Source organism: Haliotis rufescens, unplaced genomic scaffold, assembly GCF_023055435.1.
Source record: "Haliotis rufescens isolate VD_foot unplaced genomic scaffold, xgHalRufe1.0.p SCAF_33, whole genome shotgun sequence".
Taxonomy (NCBI): Eukaryota; Metazoa; Mollusca; class Gastropoda; order Lepetellida; family Haliotidae; genus Haliotis; species Haliotis rufescens.
In genome coordinates, this window is record NW_025964035.1 from 3543042 (window position 1) to 3561816 (window position 18775).

General features: G+C 43.5%; 1 protein-coding gene across 2 annotated transcripts; it reads left to right on the top strand.

Moving 5' to 3' along the window:
- The first annotated feature begins 1340 nt into the window (after window positions 1–1340).
- Window positions 1341–17281, top strand: LOC125372010 (xylan 1,4-beta-xylosidase-like). 2 transcript variants are annotated; one of them, XM_048380822.1, is made up of 6 exons: window positions 1341–1515; window positions 2456–2582; window positions 3167–3329; window positions 8768–8938; window positions 10032–10121; window positions 10899–11137. In XM_048380822.1, the coding sequence occupies exons 1-5, from the start codon at window positions 1353–1355 to the stop codon at window positions 10041–10043; spliced, it is 636 nt and encodes a 211-aa protein (XP_048236779.1). In that variant the 5' UTR covers window positions 1341–1352; the 3' UTR covers window positions 10044–10121; window positions 10899–11137. The 2 variants fall into 2 exon arrangements, with proteins under 2 accessions (XP_048236779.1, XP_048236780.1); XM_048380823.1 differs by lacking the exons at window positions 10032–10121; window positions 10899–11137 and adding an exon at window positions 17154–17281.
- The last annotated feature ends 1494 nt before the right edge of the window (window positions 17282–18775 follow it).

Consider the following 18775-nt stretch of genomic DNA (forward strand, 5'->3'; position numbering starts at 1 on the left):
GCATTGGTTGCTGAAAACCTATTCTACCCCGGATCTTCAAGGGTCAATGACCTGATATGACTCAGAATCGCCACCGCCCTGTTGACAATGGCACTGCTCACCTGATTTCCACAGGGGGCAAACGAAGCATCATGAGCATGTGAATAGCTATCAAATAGTGATGCTACCAGGTATTCGCGAAAAGGTGAGCGTATCCTGTCCCACCGGTGGCACCCACACATGCAAAGGCAGGTCAATTGTTCAGCTCATAAAACCACAGAACATATGGTACAAGTCAAAATAAGGAAAAGCATCGGACATAATTTTTGTCACTGATGCATCGAATTTGGAAATGTCCTCCGAATGAGCACCATAAAACGCTGTGAAAGCTTTACTGGGGCACTGAATGTTGTCACCTTGATCAAACAAATTCGGAACAAGAGTCGTATGGCGAGCTTTGTAAAATCTTGGTAGAAAGAGCCTGCTCGATTGTACCTCGAAAGTTGTTAAATGTAAACACCAAAGGCTGGACCTGCTGGACCTGCTGGACCTGGACCTCCTTGCTCGACATGACGGAAACGTCTCCATTATTTCTAGTTCAGGTGGGTAAATCAGAGGAAAGGAATTGACTATTTAATGGTTAATGAACGATATCAAATTATCGATATACCTGAAACTTAGGTTATACTTCAATATATAGGTAAATTACCCTCCTTTGACTTTGTCAATCCGAGCAGAAATTCCGATTTATATGCATAAAACGGATCAACAGGATTGAGTGAGTGAGTGAGTTGGGTTTAACGCCGCTCTAACAGTGTTCCAGTTTAATCGCGGCGTGTCAGTTTAATGTAGGAGGAAAGCCCGAAGTGATGCAGGTCTCAGACGTTGCAACATTGGTGAATCCGAGTCCAAACTTGAGAAAAGCAACGGCACTGTTGACCTGTTGTGCCCCAGAATCCTCACTTGCGAAAAGCAAAGGGCACAGTTGATCTGCTTTGACCCAGAATCCCACTTGGGAAAAGCAAAGGCACATTTGACCCAATTTGACCCAGAATCCCCACTTGGGAAAAGCAAAGGGCACTCGTGATTCATTATCTGCTATTTTAATGAACTTTACTATTGAATTAGAAGGCGAATAAAATAGGTTTGATGACTTGAATTAAACCTTTCTAGAACTGCTTATTGAACCTGGACACTCCCTTTAAAATACCCTAAATATTTTGTAGTTTTGTCACTGTTGAGTTTCAAATCGGTCAAGGTTAAATTCAGAAAAAATCGGATGAATTAACTGCTGACGCCCAAATATGGACATAGTTCTGGCCGTTCCCATTCCTCTGTTATCTGGAACACCAAGAAGTGGTGTCAGTAAATGTATGATGTCGGCCTTACTCGTCGTAGTGTGTGTTGTAGCAATTGACGTTGCTCATGGCGCGCTGCCGTACCAGAACACCAACCTGGGGTGGGATGCTAGGGTGGATGACCTCGTGCGTCGAATGACCTTGCAGGAGATACAAGTCCAACTCGCCAGCGGCCACGGTGAGTATTCTGAGAATATAATCTCTTCCACTGAACTTGACCGCTGAGTGAGTGAGTGAGTGAGTTGGGTTTGCGTCGCCTTGAACAGTTTATAAGTTTTATCACGGCGTGTCAGTTTGATGCAGGTCTTAGAAGTTTTTCACTTTTCGTGAAACTCGAGCACGAGTATGGTGCTGACAAACCTGGAGTGAGTGAGTGAGTGAGTTGGGTTTTACGCCGCTTTTAACAGTATTCCAGTTATATCACGGCGTGTCAGCTTAATGTGGGAGGAAACCCCGAAGTGATGCAGGTCTCAGACGTTTACCACTTCGGTGAAACCCACGAGCACGGGTATGGTGCTGACAAACCTAGAAACATAATTGGGGCGAACCGGGATTCGAACCCACAATCATAGGTTTCTGGCGTGCCCAAGGGACGCAACTCTGCACAGCGAATCGCGGCGACTTAGACGACTGAGCCACCGATAAACCTGGAAAAACATCAGAACGAATCTTTAATTCGAATTAGTCTATCATAGGTTTCTGGCACACCAAAAGGACACAGGTACCTCGAAATCAGGACGAATTGCGGCACCTCAGATGTTTGGACAACCCTGCTGGCTGCCTTGGGAGAGTTGCGTCCCTTAGTCGTGCCAGGATGCCATGATTATAATCATTTTTATGTAAACACCGTCTCACTTGTCTCGTTCGCCACACTTAGACACATCTACGATCTGAGTGAGTGAGTGAGTGGGTTGCTTGGGTGGGTGGATGGGTGGGTGGGTGAGTGAGTGAGGTTTTACGCCGCTTTTAGCAGCAGCAATATCCAGCTATATCACGACTGATGGACGCATATTCGAGGACCAAGAACCACCACGTGACGGGCGAACACTTTACCCACTAGGGTCCGCCGTTGATGATGTCGGCTGTGTTGTTGATGATGTTGATACTGTACACCCCAGGTGAGTCTCCGCCAATCAAGCACCTGGGTATCAAGAACCTCTCCTGGTGGACGAACTGTGGTCGTGGGGATGTCGCAAGAAACGCCACTGGGTATCCCCAGTTTATAGGACTTGGAGCGTCCTTTGAGTGAGTCACTTTGTGAATTAGAACGACATGATAACGCCTACACCCCTTAGGTTCTAAGTGCATTCTTAGGGCATTAAATACGCAATAACACCCGCAAATCCTAAAACACACAATGTTTATCCCCTTACTGTATAACCTTTGAATCCGTGGAGATTGTGGGTCAGGATAGGTCCCCAGCAACACTTGCTTGTCTGTAGGGGATCTTGGATCGGGAGGTAGGGCTCGGTGACTTGGTTGACTGGTCTGTTTGTTTGTTTGTTTGTTTGTTTGTTATTTAACGCCGCACTCCTGGCAATATTCCAGTTATATTCCTGCGGTCTGTAAATAACCGAGCCTGGACAATTCTATTTATTCTGATTCAAAACCCCTGATTGACAAATCATAATCGAGTATTTCATAATTCATGGTTGACCTGCCATTTTTGAGCTGGATAATCACACTGGTATTCCATGAACCAGTTTAGACAATTTAGACAAATTTCATCAAGGCTCGCTAAATACAATGTTTATTCCTAATACAGGATAGTTATCATCCCAAACCATAATCGCGTGATAACCTCCATGTTCTTCACGTGACCTTTTCAGTTCGGACTTAGTGTACCGGATCGCGGAGGCCACCAGTATTGAAGTGCGGGCCTACTATAACTACTTCGTGGCGCACCATGAACGTATCAACATACACAGAGGAATCAGCTGCTTCAGTCCCAACGTGGACGTCTTCAGAGATCCCCGGTGGGGCAGAGGACAGGTACTCGTTTTTGCTCTTGATAAGGACATGTTCAGAAATCATAAATAGGCAGAGGAAAGGTACTCGTTTTTACTCTCGATAAGGACATGTTCAGAAATCATAGATAGGCAGAGGAAAGGTACTCGTTTTTACTGTCGATAAGGACATGTTCAGAAATCATAGATAGGCAGAGGGCAGGTACTCGTTTTTACTCTCGATAAGGACATGTTCAGAAATCATAGATAGGCAGTGGGCAGGTACTCGTTTTTACTCTCGATAAGGACATGTCCAGAAATCATAGATGGGCAGAGGACAGGTACTCGTTTTTGCTCTTGATAAGGACATGTTCAGAAATCATAGATAGGCAGTGGGCATGCAGGTACTCGTTTTTACTCTCGATAAGGACATGTCCAGAAATCATAGATGGGCAGAGGACAGGTACTCGTTTTTGCTCTTGATAAGGACATGTTCAGAAATCATAGATAGACAGTGGGCAGGTACTCGTTTTTACTCTCGATAAGGACATGTCCAGAAATCATAGATGGGCAGAGGACAGGTACTCGTTTTTGCTCTTGATGAGGACATGTTCAGAAATCATAGATAGGCAGAGGGCAGGTACTCGTTTTTGCTCTTGATAAGGACATGTTCATAGAACATAGATAGGGAGAGGGCAGGTACTCGTTTTTACTCTAGATAAGGACATGTCCAGAAATCATAGATAGGCAGAGGGCAGGTACTCGTTTTTACTGTCGATAAGGACATGTTCAGAAATCATAGATAGGCAGTGGGCAGGTACTCGTTTTTACTCTCGATAAGGACATGTCCAGAAATCATAGATGGGCAGAGGACAGGTACTCGTTTTTGCTCTTGATAAGGACATGTTCAGAAATCATAGATAGGCAGAGGGCTGGTACTCGTTTTTACTCTCGATAAGGACATGTCCAGACATCATAGATGGGCAGAGGACAGGAACTCGTTTTTGCTCTTGATAAGGACATGTTCAGGAATCATAGATAGGCAGTGGGCAGGTACTCGTTTTTACTCTCGATAAGGACATGTCCAGAAATCATAGATGGGCAGAGGACAGGTACTCGTTTTTGCTCTTGATGAGGACATGTTCAGAAATCATAGATAGGCAGAGGGCAGGTACTCGTTTTTACTGTCGATAAGGACATGTTCAGAAATCATAGATAGGCAGAGGGCAGGTACTCGTTTTTACTGTCGAAAAGGACATGTTCAGAAATCATAGATAGGCAGAGGGCAGGTACTCGTTTTTACTCTCGATAAGGACATGTCCAGAAATCATAGATATGCAGAGGGCAGGTACTCGTTTTTACTGTCGAAAAGGACATGTTCAGAAATCATAGATAGGCAGAGGAAAGGTACTCGTTTTTACTCTCGATAAGGACATGTTCAGAAATCATAGATAGGCAGAGGAAAGGTACTCGTTTTTACTGTCGATAAGGACATGTTCAGAAATCATAGATAGGCAGAGGGCAGGTACTCGTTTTTACTCTCGATAAGGACATGTTAATAGACCATAGATAGGGAGAGGGCAGGTATTCGTTTTTACTCTCGTTGAGGACATGTTTATAGACCATAGATAGGGAGAGGGCAGTTACTCGTTTTTATTCTTGATAAGGACATGTTTAGAGATAATAGCTTGGCAGAAGACTAATAAGCGTGTTTACTCTTGATAAGGACATGTTTAGAGATGATAGATTGGCAGAGGACTGGTATGCATGTTTACTCTTAATGAGGACATGTTTAGAGATGATAGATTGGCAGAGGACTGGTATGCGTGTTTACTCTTAATGAGGACATGTTTAGAGATGATAGATTGGCAGAGGACTGGTATGCATGTTTACTCTTAATGAGGACATGTTTAGAGATGATAGATTGGCAGAGGACTGGTATGCATGTTTACTCTTAATAAGGACGTGTTTAGAGATGATAGATTGGCAGAGGACTGGTATGCATGTTTACTCTTAATGAGGACATGTTTAGAGATGATAGATTGGCAGAGGACTGGTATGCATGTTTACTCTTAATGAGGACATGTTTAGAGATGATAGATTGGCAGAGGACTGGTATGCATGTTTACTCTTAATGAGGACATGTTTAGAGATGATAGATTGGCAGAGGACTGGTATGCATGTTTACTCTTAATAAGGACATGTTTAGAGATGATAGATTGGCAGAGGACTGGTATGCGTTTTCATTCTTGACAAGGACATGGTTAGATATCATAGATTGGCGGGTGCGGGTGGTCAGGCTCGCTGCCTTGGTTGAGTGTGGCGTTAAACAACAAACAAACAAACAAACAAACAAACAAACAAACATAACAGACGTTTTTGACGTTGCGTTTGAGCGAATAATTTTGGTCGTACCTCATTTGATACGATTCAGAAAGTCTTATTTCCCCAACAGAATATGCCTGACCACATGTTTGAAAATGTGAGGTTTCTTGTGCTGTTCAGCATATATTCGCAGTAGTAACACCATTATAATTATAATCCCCTTTGTGGCAGATATATGGCGAATCCGGTCTATTGATGTAGATTTTTGTAGACTGTACGTGTACGCTTCATGTTAAACATATTTATAACATTATAAACGGCATAGGGCGCGCGCAAGGTCGATACGTGAAGAAACTTGACCTGCCTGAGTACTATTATAGCAATTACCCTCGATGTTAGATTTTATTTGTTTGTTGTTTAACGCCACATTCAGCCATATTCCAGTTATATGATGGCTGCTTAGAATATGTCCTCAGCAACCAATGCACGTAGTGAGTGAGTGTGATTTTACGACGCTTTTAGCAATATTCCAGTAACATCACGGCGGGGGACACCAGAAATTGGCTTCACACCTATGCATGTAGAAAAATGACTGATAAAAAATGTCGGATGGTCAGACCCGGCAACTTGGTTGGCTGATACCATCATACCCCCACGCTGTGGGAAGTTTTCTAAAAATATCTATTAGTGGTCAGTAAATAAAAAATATTTATTACCCATATGGGCTCAAATATGCAGTGTAATAACTTTTTGATATTTGCACAGTGTGCAATTAGTGATTCTCGAAGCTGATTGGTCATTTAAACAAATATCAATTTCCATTGGACGACGGGACTAGTTTTCTCTCTTTGAGTTCATTCACAAATCCAGGGCTTTCATTCACATGTTTCACGTGCTACAATTATAGAATAACCCACGAGGTATGAGTGATTACGGAAAATATGTCACGAGTGAAATTAATGTTTTAAGTTCCTCGCTAAACTTAAAACATTAATTTCACTCGTGACATATTTTCCGTAATCACTCGTACCTCGTGGGTTATTCTATAAATATCTACGATATATAAGTAGAAGGAGTTTAACTCACCATTTTGCCGGTGTGTTTACAATCGACATCTCGGTCGATTTTTTATGCTACGCTTTTTGCCAAACACACGCCTGGCCGTAGATCGATAAAAACACATTTCTACACATGTACAAGTCATCTAAATTCGATAAATGTCCCTTACGGAAATATCGATATAAAATTAACATTCACTCTATTAAAGTATTGAACATTGCGTTCTTTATCTGTGTTTTCGTAAGCCAAGAGCTTCATCCTGATGGCATTTATGCTCCCATCATATTTCAGACTGGATGCGATACAATGTTGTTAGACGAATATGGTCGAAAAATTAATTTCAGGTGTTTAGATTTATTTACTTGTTTGTTTGTTATTTAACGCCGCACTCAGCAAGATAATAGCTAAATGACCGCGGTCTGTAAATAATAGACTCTGGACCAGACAACCCGATAATTGACATCATGAGCATCGAGGCACGCAATCGGGATATGATGACATGCATCAAACAAGTCAGCGAGCCTGACCACCCGATCCCGTTAGTCGCCTTTTACGGCAAGCATGGGTTGCTGAAGACCTATTCCACCCCGGATCTTCACGGGTCTCCCGGTGTATAGATGGACTATTGCCGAGTGTAGCTTTAAACAACAAACACACAAAACAAAGTCATGCCGCCACAAGTTATTTGATGACCTTGGTTAAGAACCTACGTGTAACATATGACACAGATAAGGTCAGCACTCGAGGCGCGCCAGTCGGACACGCATGAATTTCGTGGCTTTGTTACAGATCTTATCTTGAAATAAAAAACAGTACCAATTTGTTCTGCGATCAAAGGGAAGATAACCCATGTCAGTCAAATTGGGAGGAAGCAGGATTTACTCACATAACTGAGTGTTTATTTGTTGTTTAATGCCGCACTCAGCAATATTACAGCTATGTGACGACGACCTGTAAATACTCGATCAGACAATCCTGTGATTGATATCATGAGTAACGATCTACGCCAGGTCACCGAGCCTGACCACCCGATCCGTGAGGGCACTCACTCACTCACTCACTCACTCACTCACTCACTCACTCACTCACTCACTTGTTGAAGTTAATGCCTCTATGAACAGTAAAGCTCTGACCTCTTCGCAAGGGAGGATGACGTCAAGGTCATCTGTCCAACAGACCAGTCGGGTCGCATGGCTCATAAGTTTGGTGACTCTGAAAATCCCGAGTTGATCCTGTTAGGTTTAGTCCGCTGAACCACACGTAAGCCGTTTCTTAACGGTCACATTTTTTTTACCTTGGTCAGTGTTTGAAGTAACACTGAAATAATTTCAAAACCCATCAAGACCGGAGAGCAGGTGACCCATGTGTGTTGCCTGCCTATCTTCAAAGTCACCTGCCCGCATTCAGACCTTATAAATCTTGAAAAAGTTGAAACAATGCAAACAACTACTTGAGAATAACAAGAGTCATCAGATGATGGAAAATACCCCCGGCCCCCACAATAGCAAATGTCACCACTTCCGCCCCTGAGGCCCGGTCGGGTAGCCTAGTGGTTAAAGCGTTCGCTCGTCACGCCGAAAACCCGGGTTCGATTCCCGACATGGGTACAATGTGTGAAGCCCATTTCTGGAGTCCCCCGCCGTGATATTGCTGGAATATTGCTAAAAGCGGCGTAAAACCATACTCACTCACTCACTCACTCACTCACTCACTCACTCAGTTCCGCCCTTGGCTAATACACGTACCAAGTTTAAATGAAAAATCTTTCACGGTTTTCAAGTTAAGCTCCGGAAACGAAATACGAACGGACGGACAAACACACCGGATGATGACTATAATAAAACTGAATAAAACTGAATACGTAAGTAGTCTCAAAATGGTCTGCCAGACAGGTAGGAGGAAAATTTCGTGCAACCCGACAGAAAATTTACTAGCCACGGGCAGGCAGATATTTCGGACACTGACCTCGGAGCCAGTATCATCATTCTCTGGTACAGACTTTCGCTCTTGCTTTTCACCACGATGATACACTGTCCGTCTCGATACGATAGTGACGTAAAACAACATTCACTCTCTCACTCATCAACACACTAATTCCAGGAGACTTTCGGGGAGGACCCATTCCACGCCGGGGAGCTCGGCTACATCCACGTGAAGGGCCTCCACGGAAAGGACCCCCGCTATGTGAGGACTAGTTCCGGGTGCAAGCACTACATCCTGTCTGGAGGCCCTGAAGACTGGCCGGTGAACAGACACAAATATGACCCCAAGGTGAGACTTGATACAATCTTTGTTACTATTGTTCTACATTTTCGCCTAGGTCGTCCCTTATCTTGGCAACCAAATTCCTGTTAGGCCACAATTAATCACAAGATAACCTTGATCCAGAAATACAACACGACACAAAGACATTTTGTAGCATAATTACCTATTGATTCAAGTACCTATACTGTCATAAGGCGCACATGTGTAACCCAGAAGATAAAACAAAGTGTAATTATTGCATGTAACGCGGTACCTTCAGTTAGTAATGAGAATACCGCACAGTTCAGTTTAAATATTTAAATATAAACGTAGAAAATAAACATTTTATGAAAACATAAAAGACCATTTCTAACCCGGTTCTTCATGGAGGGGTGGTATCTGTAGTGAGGTGAGGTGAAATGGGGTTTAACGTCGCGTCCAAGATTATTGCACTTATATAGCGTGTGTGGCTACTTATACTAGTTCGGACTGATGCCGATTTATGGTGCTAGCTCACTGAGATACCATGCCACAGTTTAACATGAATACCCCACTCAGACACAGTATACTGACTCCGAGCCGACCAGTCCTTGTTTTAGCCCCTTTATGCCGAGCGCCAGCCAGGGTAACAACAAGTACCATCTTTTAACATTTTGTGGTATGACGCGGCCGGGGATCGAACCCCGGACCTTCCGCTCTCCGGGTGGACGCTCTACCACTAGGAGTTTTCTCTTCCGACCAGGGCCCACTTGCACAAAGCGATCTTAGCGCTAAGATGATCGTAACTCCCATACTATAACATAGGCTTACAATAGTCTTAGCGCTATGATCGTTTTGTGCAAGTGGGCCCTGGACTTCCTGTAATGAAGCAAGTCTAGATCCTCCCCCAGTTCAGGTTGAATCACCACCTTACTCGGTCTCCTTAATGTAAGGAAGATAATTTATGCATTTCAACTTCTTTATTATGACGAAACACAACGTTTCGGAGTATATGCTTACTCCTTCATCAGGTGAATGCCATTCAAAGAGTTAATTTACACGTAGTCGTTTGTTTCAATCAGAATTATATGTTTCCAGAGACTAAGCCTTTGTCCATCTTACCTGAACTGTATTATTTCAGGCCAGACTCTAGAGCGGGAGGGTCACGACCGCCACAGTGTCGGTCTCCCAGGACATCAACTTGACCTTCTGAAAACGGTCGTCAATCATGGTACGAACAACGTCGAACAGCTGCCAAATTAGAAGAAATCGCACATTAAGATGATCTATAACTAAGTCGTTATAAGCAATAATCGCCATGAATAGTGATCTGTGTTTAGCCAGTTCTGATTGTGGGTTCGAATCCCGCTTCGACCCAGTTATGTTTCTAGCTTTTCCAGCAGCATACCCATCTCGTATGTACATTGTTCAAGTGAAATCAAGGCGGGGGTGGCAAAAAACCGGCAAGTGTTCGGTGAAATATTAGACCACACTTTTTCACTTTCTTTGTGGATATTTTACTGGAAAATACCTGTCAGTAGTTGGAAATAAAACCAATTCAGTTTGTTTTAGTTTTCTGCTCCACTAAAGGTCGGCTGGTATTAAAATATAAAAATTGTTTAATTTGAGAGGAGAGTCTGCCACACAGCTGTCGCTTTGAGCAATGGAAACCTGACGAATCAAACGGGAACACTGTTGTGCATCTACGCATTCTGTCAATTTAAGCAACAACAACAAACTTCTTTTTGACTCCCATGTTTAATATGTTTGAATACTTTAATGAGCCCCTGTTCAGAAAATACGTTTTGGTGCAATATGCAATAAGTTTATCGGCGGGATAAAAAAAGAACCAATTCTGATTCAAACAATTTTACAGTCAGCGATTCCGTAAGCAAGATTAAAAAGGTGTCACTCACTCACTCACTCACTCACCCACCCACCCACCCACCCACTCACTCACTCACTCACTCACTCACTCACTCTGGTTCTATTTCGTTTCCTGTTTCAGTGCAAGGGGGGCCGAGCATCATTGGTAAACGCGCTGCAGCAACTCCAATCGTGCTGCTTCTGTTTGATGGTGGGCCACTCGAAGTCTCGGTTGCCGAGGCGAATCCTCACGTGACCGCGATACTTGAGTGTTTCCTACCCCATCAAAAAACAGGGGAGGCAATCCAGAAGGTTCTGACTCACGATGGTGCGAACTCCGTGCCCTCTGCTAAATTACCCTACACCGTGCCAGCCAGCGACAGTCAGGTGGGCCATGTTATGTGAAACAATCCTGGTTAGAGTCGCGCAATGAGAATATGCTTTGGGGCCTCATGCCTATTTTCTGCCTTTTTCTAGAATGTGTAATTACAGTAAACTACGGTTGTAACGAACACGCTTATATCAAACTGTCGGATATAACGAACTAACTTTTTGGGTCCTGACTATTTGCTGTAGTTATGCTGTATGTATGCTTATAACGAACTACGGTTATAAGGAACTACAATTAGTAGTCCCTTTGAGTTCGTTATAACCGTAGTTTACTGTACGTCCTGGTGAAAGTGAGACATTGCCTCTTAGCATCTTCTTGTTTTGACTGATAATCATGGGCTATGTGCACTAACAGCTGAGACTGAATAAAGTCGGCATACGAACGCTGGGTGGTCACGGCTTGGTGTTTGAAGGGCAATGTCACGACGTGTACACGTGTGCATAGAACGGACGATGGGTATATGCGTTGTAAAATCACATACAGTAAACTACGGTTATAACGAACACGCTTATATCAAACTGACGGATATAACGAACTTACTTTTTTTGTCCCGACTATTTCCTGTAGTTATGCTGTATATAATGCTTATAACGAACTACGGTTATACCGAACTAAAATTAGTAGTCCCTTTGAGTTCGTTATAACCGTAGTTTACTGTACGTCCTGGTGAAAGTGAGACATTGCCTCTTAGCATCTTCTTGTTTTGACTGATAATCATGGGCTATGTGCACTAACAGCTGAGACTGAATAAAGTCGGCATACGAACGCTGGGTGGTCACGGCTTGGTGTTTGAAGGGCAATGTCACGACGTGTACACGTGTGCATAGAACGGACGATGGGTATATGCGTTGTAAAATCACATACAGTAAACTACGGTTATAACGAACACGCTTATAACGAACTGACGGATATAACGAACTTACTTTTTTTGTCCCGACTATTTCCTGTAGTTATGCTGTATATAATGCTTATAACGAACTACGGTTATACCGAACTAAAATTAGTAGTCCCTTTGAGTTCGTTATAACCGTAGTTTACTGTACGTCCTGGTGAAAGTGAGACATTGCCTCTTAGCATCTTCTTGTTTTGACTGATAATCATGGGCTATGTGCACTAACAGCTGAGACTGAATAAAGTCGGCATACGAACGCTGGGTGGTCACGGCTTGGTGTTTGAAGGGCAATGTCACGACGTGTACACGTGTGCATAGAACGGACGATGGGTATATGCGTTGTAAAATCACATACAGTAAACTACGGTTATAACGAACACGCTTATAACGAACTGACGGATATAACGAACTTACTTTTTTTGTCCCGACTATTTCCTGTAGTTATGCTGTATATAATGCTTATAACGAACTACGGTTATACCGAACTAAAATTAGTAGTCCCTTTGAGTTCGTTATAACCGTAGTTTACTGTACGTCCTGGTGAAAGTGAGACATTGCCTCTTAGCATCTTCTTGTTTTGACTGATAATCATGGGCTATGTGCACTAACAGCTGAGACTGAATAAAGTCGGCATACGAACGCTGGGTGGTCACGGCTTGGTGTTTGAAGGGCAATGTCACGACGTGTACACGTGTGCATAGAACGGACGATGGGTATATGCGTTGTAAAATCACATACAGTAAACTACGGTTATAACGAACACGCTTATAACGAACTGACGGATATAACGAACCTACTTTTTTGGTCCCGACCATTTGCTGTAGTTATGCTGTATATATGCTTATAACGAACTACGGTTATAACGAACTAAAATTTGTAGTCCCTTTGAGTTCGTTATAACCGTAGTTTACTGTATGCTCACTGTAGCTCATATACCACGTGTTGCACGATCTTTTGGGTTTCTCCCAAACCTCCTTACCAATTTGCGTTGATTAATAAGATATCAAGACAATGATTTGTTATGATCAATATATTATCAGGGGTATCATGCTGTCATCTCTTTATTGTATTTATATATGTTTAAGTAGCTCTCCAAGTGAATTTAGAAATGGTGAATGACGTTGTTTTGCCCCTTCAATATATTGCCAATTATTAAAGCTACAAAACCCTTTCCATGATCATATAAAGGTCGAGAACTCGAGAATGCGAGATGGCCAGAATGTCCCTTACAGTATTTCATATAAAATAAAACAAAAGCGACAACATTCATTGTCGATTGTACGATTCCGGCTATATCATGAGGTTGTGTTTATGAATCACTATCCAAAAGTAATGATACCAGGTGTTCGAGAAAAGGTGAGCGTATCCTGCCCCACCGGTGGCACCCATCACAAACACTTGCAAAGGCAAGTTATTTGTTCCAGTCAATTGGCAAACTTTATATTCACGTTCTTACTCAAAGGGTATGTAATTTTGTCAACGACTTCCAGATTCCTCCAATGACTGACTACACGATGGACAGACGTACTTACTGGTACTTCAAGGGCGACCAATTGTGTCCACTAATCAAGACTCGTATCGCTCTCACGTTGACAGATCCCACCAATGACGGACTACTCGATGGACAGACGTACTTACTGGTACTTCAAGGGCGACCCATTGTGTCCACTAATCAAGACTCGTATCGCTCTTACGTTGCCAGATCCCACCAATGACTGACTACTCGATGGACAGACGTACTTACTGGTACTTCAAGGGCGACCCATTGTGTCCACTAATCAAGACTCGTATCGCTCTTACGTTGCCAGATCCCACCAATCACTGACTACACGATGGACAGACGTACTTACTGGTACTTCAAGGGCGACCCATTGTGTCCACTAATCAAGACTCGTATCGCTCTTACGTTGCCAGATCCCACCAATGACTGACTACTCGATGGACAGACGTACTAACTGGTACTTCAAGGGCGACCCATTGTGTCCACTAATCAAGACTCGTATCGCTCTTACGTTGCCAGATCCCACCAATGACTGACTACTCGATGGACAGACGTACTTACTGGTACTTCAAGGGCGACCCATTGTGTCCACTAATCAAGACTCGTATCGCTCTCACGTTGACAGATCCCACCAATGACGGACTACTCGATGGACAGACGTACTTACTGGTACTTCAAGGGCGACCCATTGTATCCTTTCGGCTACGGGCTCTCCTACACCACCTGGCATTACTCGGGTCTTCAGTACAACCACAACATCAACGCCGGAAGTGACCTCAAGGGCCAGGTCGTCGTCAGCAACACCGGTCATTTTGACGCTGAAGAGGTCAGTAGAGACATGTGGACGATGTCAACTTCCGGCCAGAGAACGTTTACACTTGAAAATTGAATTCCAACATAAAATTACAAACGTTTTAAAACGTTACTCGGCTGAAAACAGCATCCGAAACGTTACATTCTTAATATCCAAACCACATACATCACCATCGAATAAGCATTTCTTGTTGTTTTCATTTTGTCCCCATCAAACAAGGGTGCATACTTTCTTCCGCCCGCCAATGTATGAGACCAACTGAAATGTGCTTACAATGGAACGTACCAAAGTTAATCACCTATACCTTGCCACAAGTGTAGAAAGAATGAATCACTGGATCGTCTTGTCCAGACTCGATTATGTACAGACTGCCGTCATGTAGCTGGAATATTGCTGAGAACGGCGTTAAACAACAAACAAACAAAGCAGGTAGGTCCCCAGTGCACTGTTGTGAGAGAACCCACGTGATATTGATAGAATATTGCTTGGAGCGGCGTGAACCCATACTCACTCACTCACTATTGTGTGAAACGATTAAAATGAGAATCGTCAGTAACAATCTGGGATCTGGCTGATATGTGGATCGTTGCTCAGGCTATCAGTCACCGCTATGTTTGGGTTAGAACAGGCTTGTTGTCCGAGGCAACTAAATTTGGCTCGGATTCAAAACGTAACTATTGTAGCGAATGGGTCGAGGGTGTTATCATAACATATGAGAAATAACACCCTGGATAATCGAGGATGCTGCCTGACGCGATATGGCATAAAACAACATGCAACTGTTTCAGATCGTCCAGGTATATGTGTCTTGGACGGACAGCTCCCTGAACATGCCGAAGTACAAGCTGGTTGCCTTCGGGAGAGAGCACGTCAGACAAGGAGCGCATGCAACCTTTAAGTTTACAATCAGCCACAAGAACGTGGCTGTGTGGGATGACAAGGATGGATGGAAGGTTCTACCAGGTGGGCTTAACCAGGAAGTAAAACTCCACACTTTCCTTATATGTTTTACATCGACAATTGAGTGACAAAATTAAATCGTTTGTGAATACATGACACTTTTTTATTCTTTGTACGACGTTTCAGAGCTACTTCTTGCTCCTTCATCAGGTGAATGTTTTGTAAGTAGTTTTAAAAACAAACAAATTACTTACTGAGCTTTAACCTGATAACGGAGTAAGAAGCAGCTCTAAAACGCCGTACAAAGAATAAAAGAAGTTGTTATCCCACAAACGTGTCCTGTACGTGTATTCATGTTCCTTCAACTTCTAAATGCCTATCAAGATCCGTGAAGATCCGGGGTAGAATAGGTCTTCAGCAACCCATGCTTGCCATAAACAATAACAATCAATATGTCGATCTAGGTTTACACGAAGGTTGATGATTGGAAGGGCACAGGGTACAGATACAAGGTACAGAAACAGGGTACAGATACAGGGTACATATTCAGGGTACATATTCAGGGTACAGATACATACAATGTAGTATGGATCACCCGTGAAGCAACCCATGCGTGCCGCAACAGGCGACTTCGCTTGTCGTAAGAGGCGACTAACGGGATCGGGTGGTCAGGCTTGACATCGTATCCCAAATGCGTGGATCGATGCTCATGATGTCAATCACTGGATTGTCTGGTCCAGGCTGTCTGAGTGCGGCCTTTAACAACAAACCAAACCAAACCAAAATCTAAATACCTATCAAAGACTAAAATAATTTGTGTCAATTGGGTGAGGCATTAGTCTACAAAGGCCGTTGGGTGGTCAAAATGGCCACAGACGAGACAAATGCATGCATCGATTACGCCAGATAAAGATAAAACGTAAAGCCAGAGAATAACCAGTCTGGATTATCCAGGAACAGATAAAAAGGGCGTAAAAGGCAAAATAGCGGTGCAAATGATATGAATGGATCACTGAAAATCAGTGATGACACCAGGTGTTCACGAAATAGATCATCATATCCTGCCCAGCCTGTAGATATCGGCACTCACAAAACGTGCATACAAGAGTATCTGTTGCCTCCGTGGTCTAGTGGTAGAGCGTCCGCCCGGAGAGCGGAAGGTCCGGGATTCGATCCCCGACCGCGTCATACCAAAAGACGTTAATAGATGGTACTTGTTGTTACCCTGTCTGGCGCTCGGCATTAAGGGGCTAAAACAAGAACTGGTTGGCTTGGAGTCAGTATACTGTGTCTGAGTGGGGAACTCATGTTAAACTGCGGCATTGTATCTCAGTGAGCTAGCACTATAAATCGGCATCAGTCCGGACTACAGGCAGCCACATACACATACACGTGCATGCACGTCGCCATATAAGTGCAATAATCTTGGACGCGACGTTAAACCCAATATCACCTCACCTCACCTGGTCGGAAGTGAAAATAATATGGTTTAGGGACCATGAGACTCACTAATCATATTTTACAATACACATGGTACACGGTACTTGATGTCACTGTCAGTCAGATTGTGTAACTTACCCCCTCCTAGACAAACAAATATTGCGTCGACACCATTAAGGGCAGTGACGACACTGTGGCTGTCGAAGTGTTGGCAGTTCACGTCGCTGCACTATAAATCGGCATCAGTCCGGACTAGTACAAGCAGCCACACAAACACACACACGTACATGCACGTTAAACCCCATTTCACCTCTTCGCACCTTGTTTGACACCGCACAGGAGTGACCCTACCATGCGACGGCGGCTTGAAAATCAACCAGGCAATCAAGTGATTGTGGACCATGTAAAACAGATGTTGAGGTTAGCAGACAGTCATTTAACATCCGTAATATATTGCAGGAAAGATGAACCTCTATGTGGGAGGCCAGCAGCCCCATCAGAAGAAGGCCATGAGTTCCAATGTTTTAAGCGGACAGTTTACCATAACCGGAACCAAGGTCCTTGGTAAATTCTAGGATGGAGCTGACATGGAATTGGTTCTGTAGAGAAACTTGTCTTTGTTTAATAAACAGAATATCTCGTTACGTCGATTTTTGTTATGCACTTTAACCTTACAGATGCATATGATCGCGTGGTGGTGTAGTGGATAGAGCGTCTGTCCGGAGAGAGGACGGTCGGTGGTTCGATCCCCTGACCGCTTCATTACAAAAGGCGTTAAAAGATGGTACTTGTTGTTACCGTGCCTGACGCTCGGCATTAAGGGGATAAAACAAAGAATGGTCTGCTCGAATTCAGCATACTGTTTTTGAGTGGCATATCCATGTTAACCTGCGGCATGGTATCTCAGTGGGCTAGCGCTATAAAACCGTATGTTTTAATTTGTTAATGAAAATAACCATATTTACGTCCGTCTGTGAGTACCCATGCATCAGTTTTGAAAATCCAGTTTAACATACTCGGACGCACACAACTCAGTTCATAATAGGTCAGGGACAATGGTTAACTTCCCTGTTCAAGATTATCCCACTTATACAGTTATGTGCATGTACGTGTGTGTGTGTGTGTGTGTGCGTGTGCGGTGTGTGTGTGTGCGTGCGTGTGCGGTGTGTGTGCGTGCGTGTGCGTGTGTGTGTGTGCGTGTGTGTGTGTGTGTGTGTGTGTGTGTGTGCGTGCGTGTGTGTGTGTGTGTGTGTGTGGCTGCTTGTACTTATCCGGTCAAATGCCCAGTGTGAGTATATATGTTGGTCGGGTATGACGTGCCCAGGGAATCGAACCGCTTTCCGGGCAAATGCTCTATCCACTAGACCTCGGAGGGGGACACCTAGTCTCATAATGATTTAATAATGATTCATAAACACATGTTCATGATAGAGCCGGAATCGTATAGGGGACTCTGCTTTTTGTTTTGTTTGTTTGTTTGTTTGTTTGTTTGTTGTTTAACGCCTCACTCTGCAATACTCCCGCTGTATGACGGCGGTCTGTAAATAATCGAGTCTGGACCAGACTAGTACTTGACATCATATGCAACGATCTACGTAATTGGGATACGGGTATCAACCAAATCAGCGAGCCTGACAACCCGATCCTGTCGTCGCCTCTTGCGACAAGCATTGGTTGCATGGGTTGCTGAAGACCTATTCTAACCCGGATCTTCACGGGCACTGGCTTTAGTACATATACAGTACACTACGGTTACAACGAACTCAAAGGGACACCTAATTTTAGTTCGTTATAACCGTAGTTCGTTATAAGCATATATACAGCATAACTACAGCAAATAGTCGGCACCAAAAAAGTAAGTTCGTTATATCCGTCAGTTCGTTATAAGCGTGTTCGTTATAACCGTAGTTTCCTGTATTTCCTGTGCTTATAGAAATGTTCCGTCGCTGTTATTTATTATTATGGGGACAGTGCTATACTCAAAGTATCACATAGTCCGACTTGACATATTTATCCACCTAAACCGTAAAACCCTCCGATTACTCATCGAAGCAATAAGAATACATTATATACCTATATAG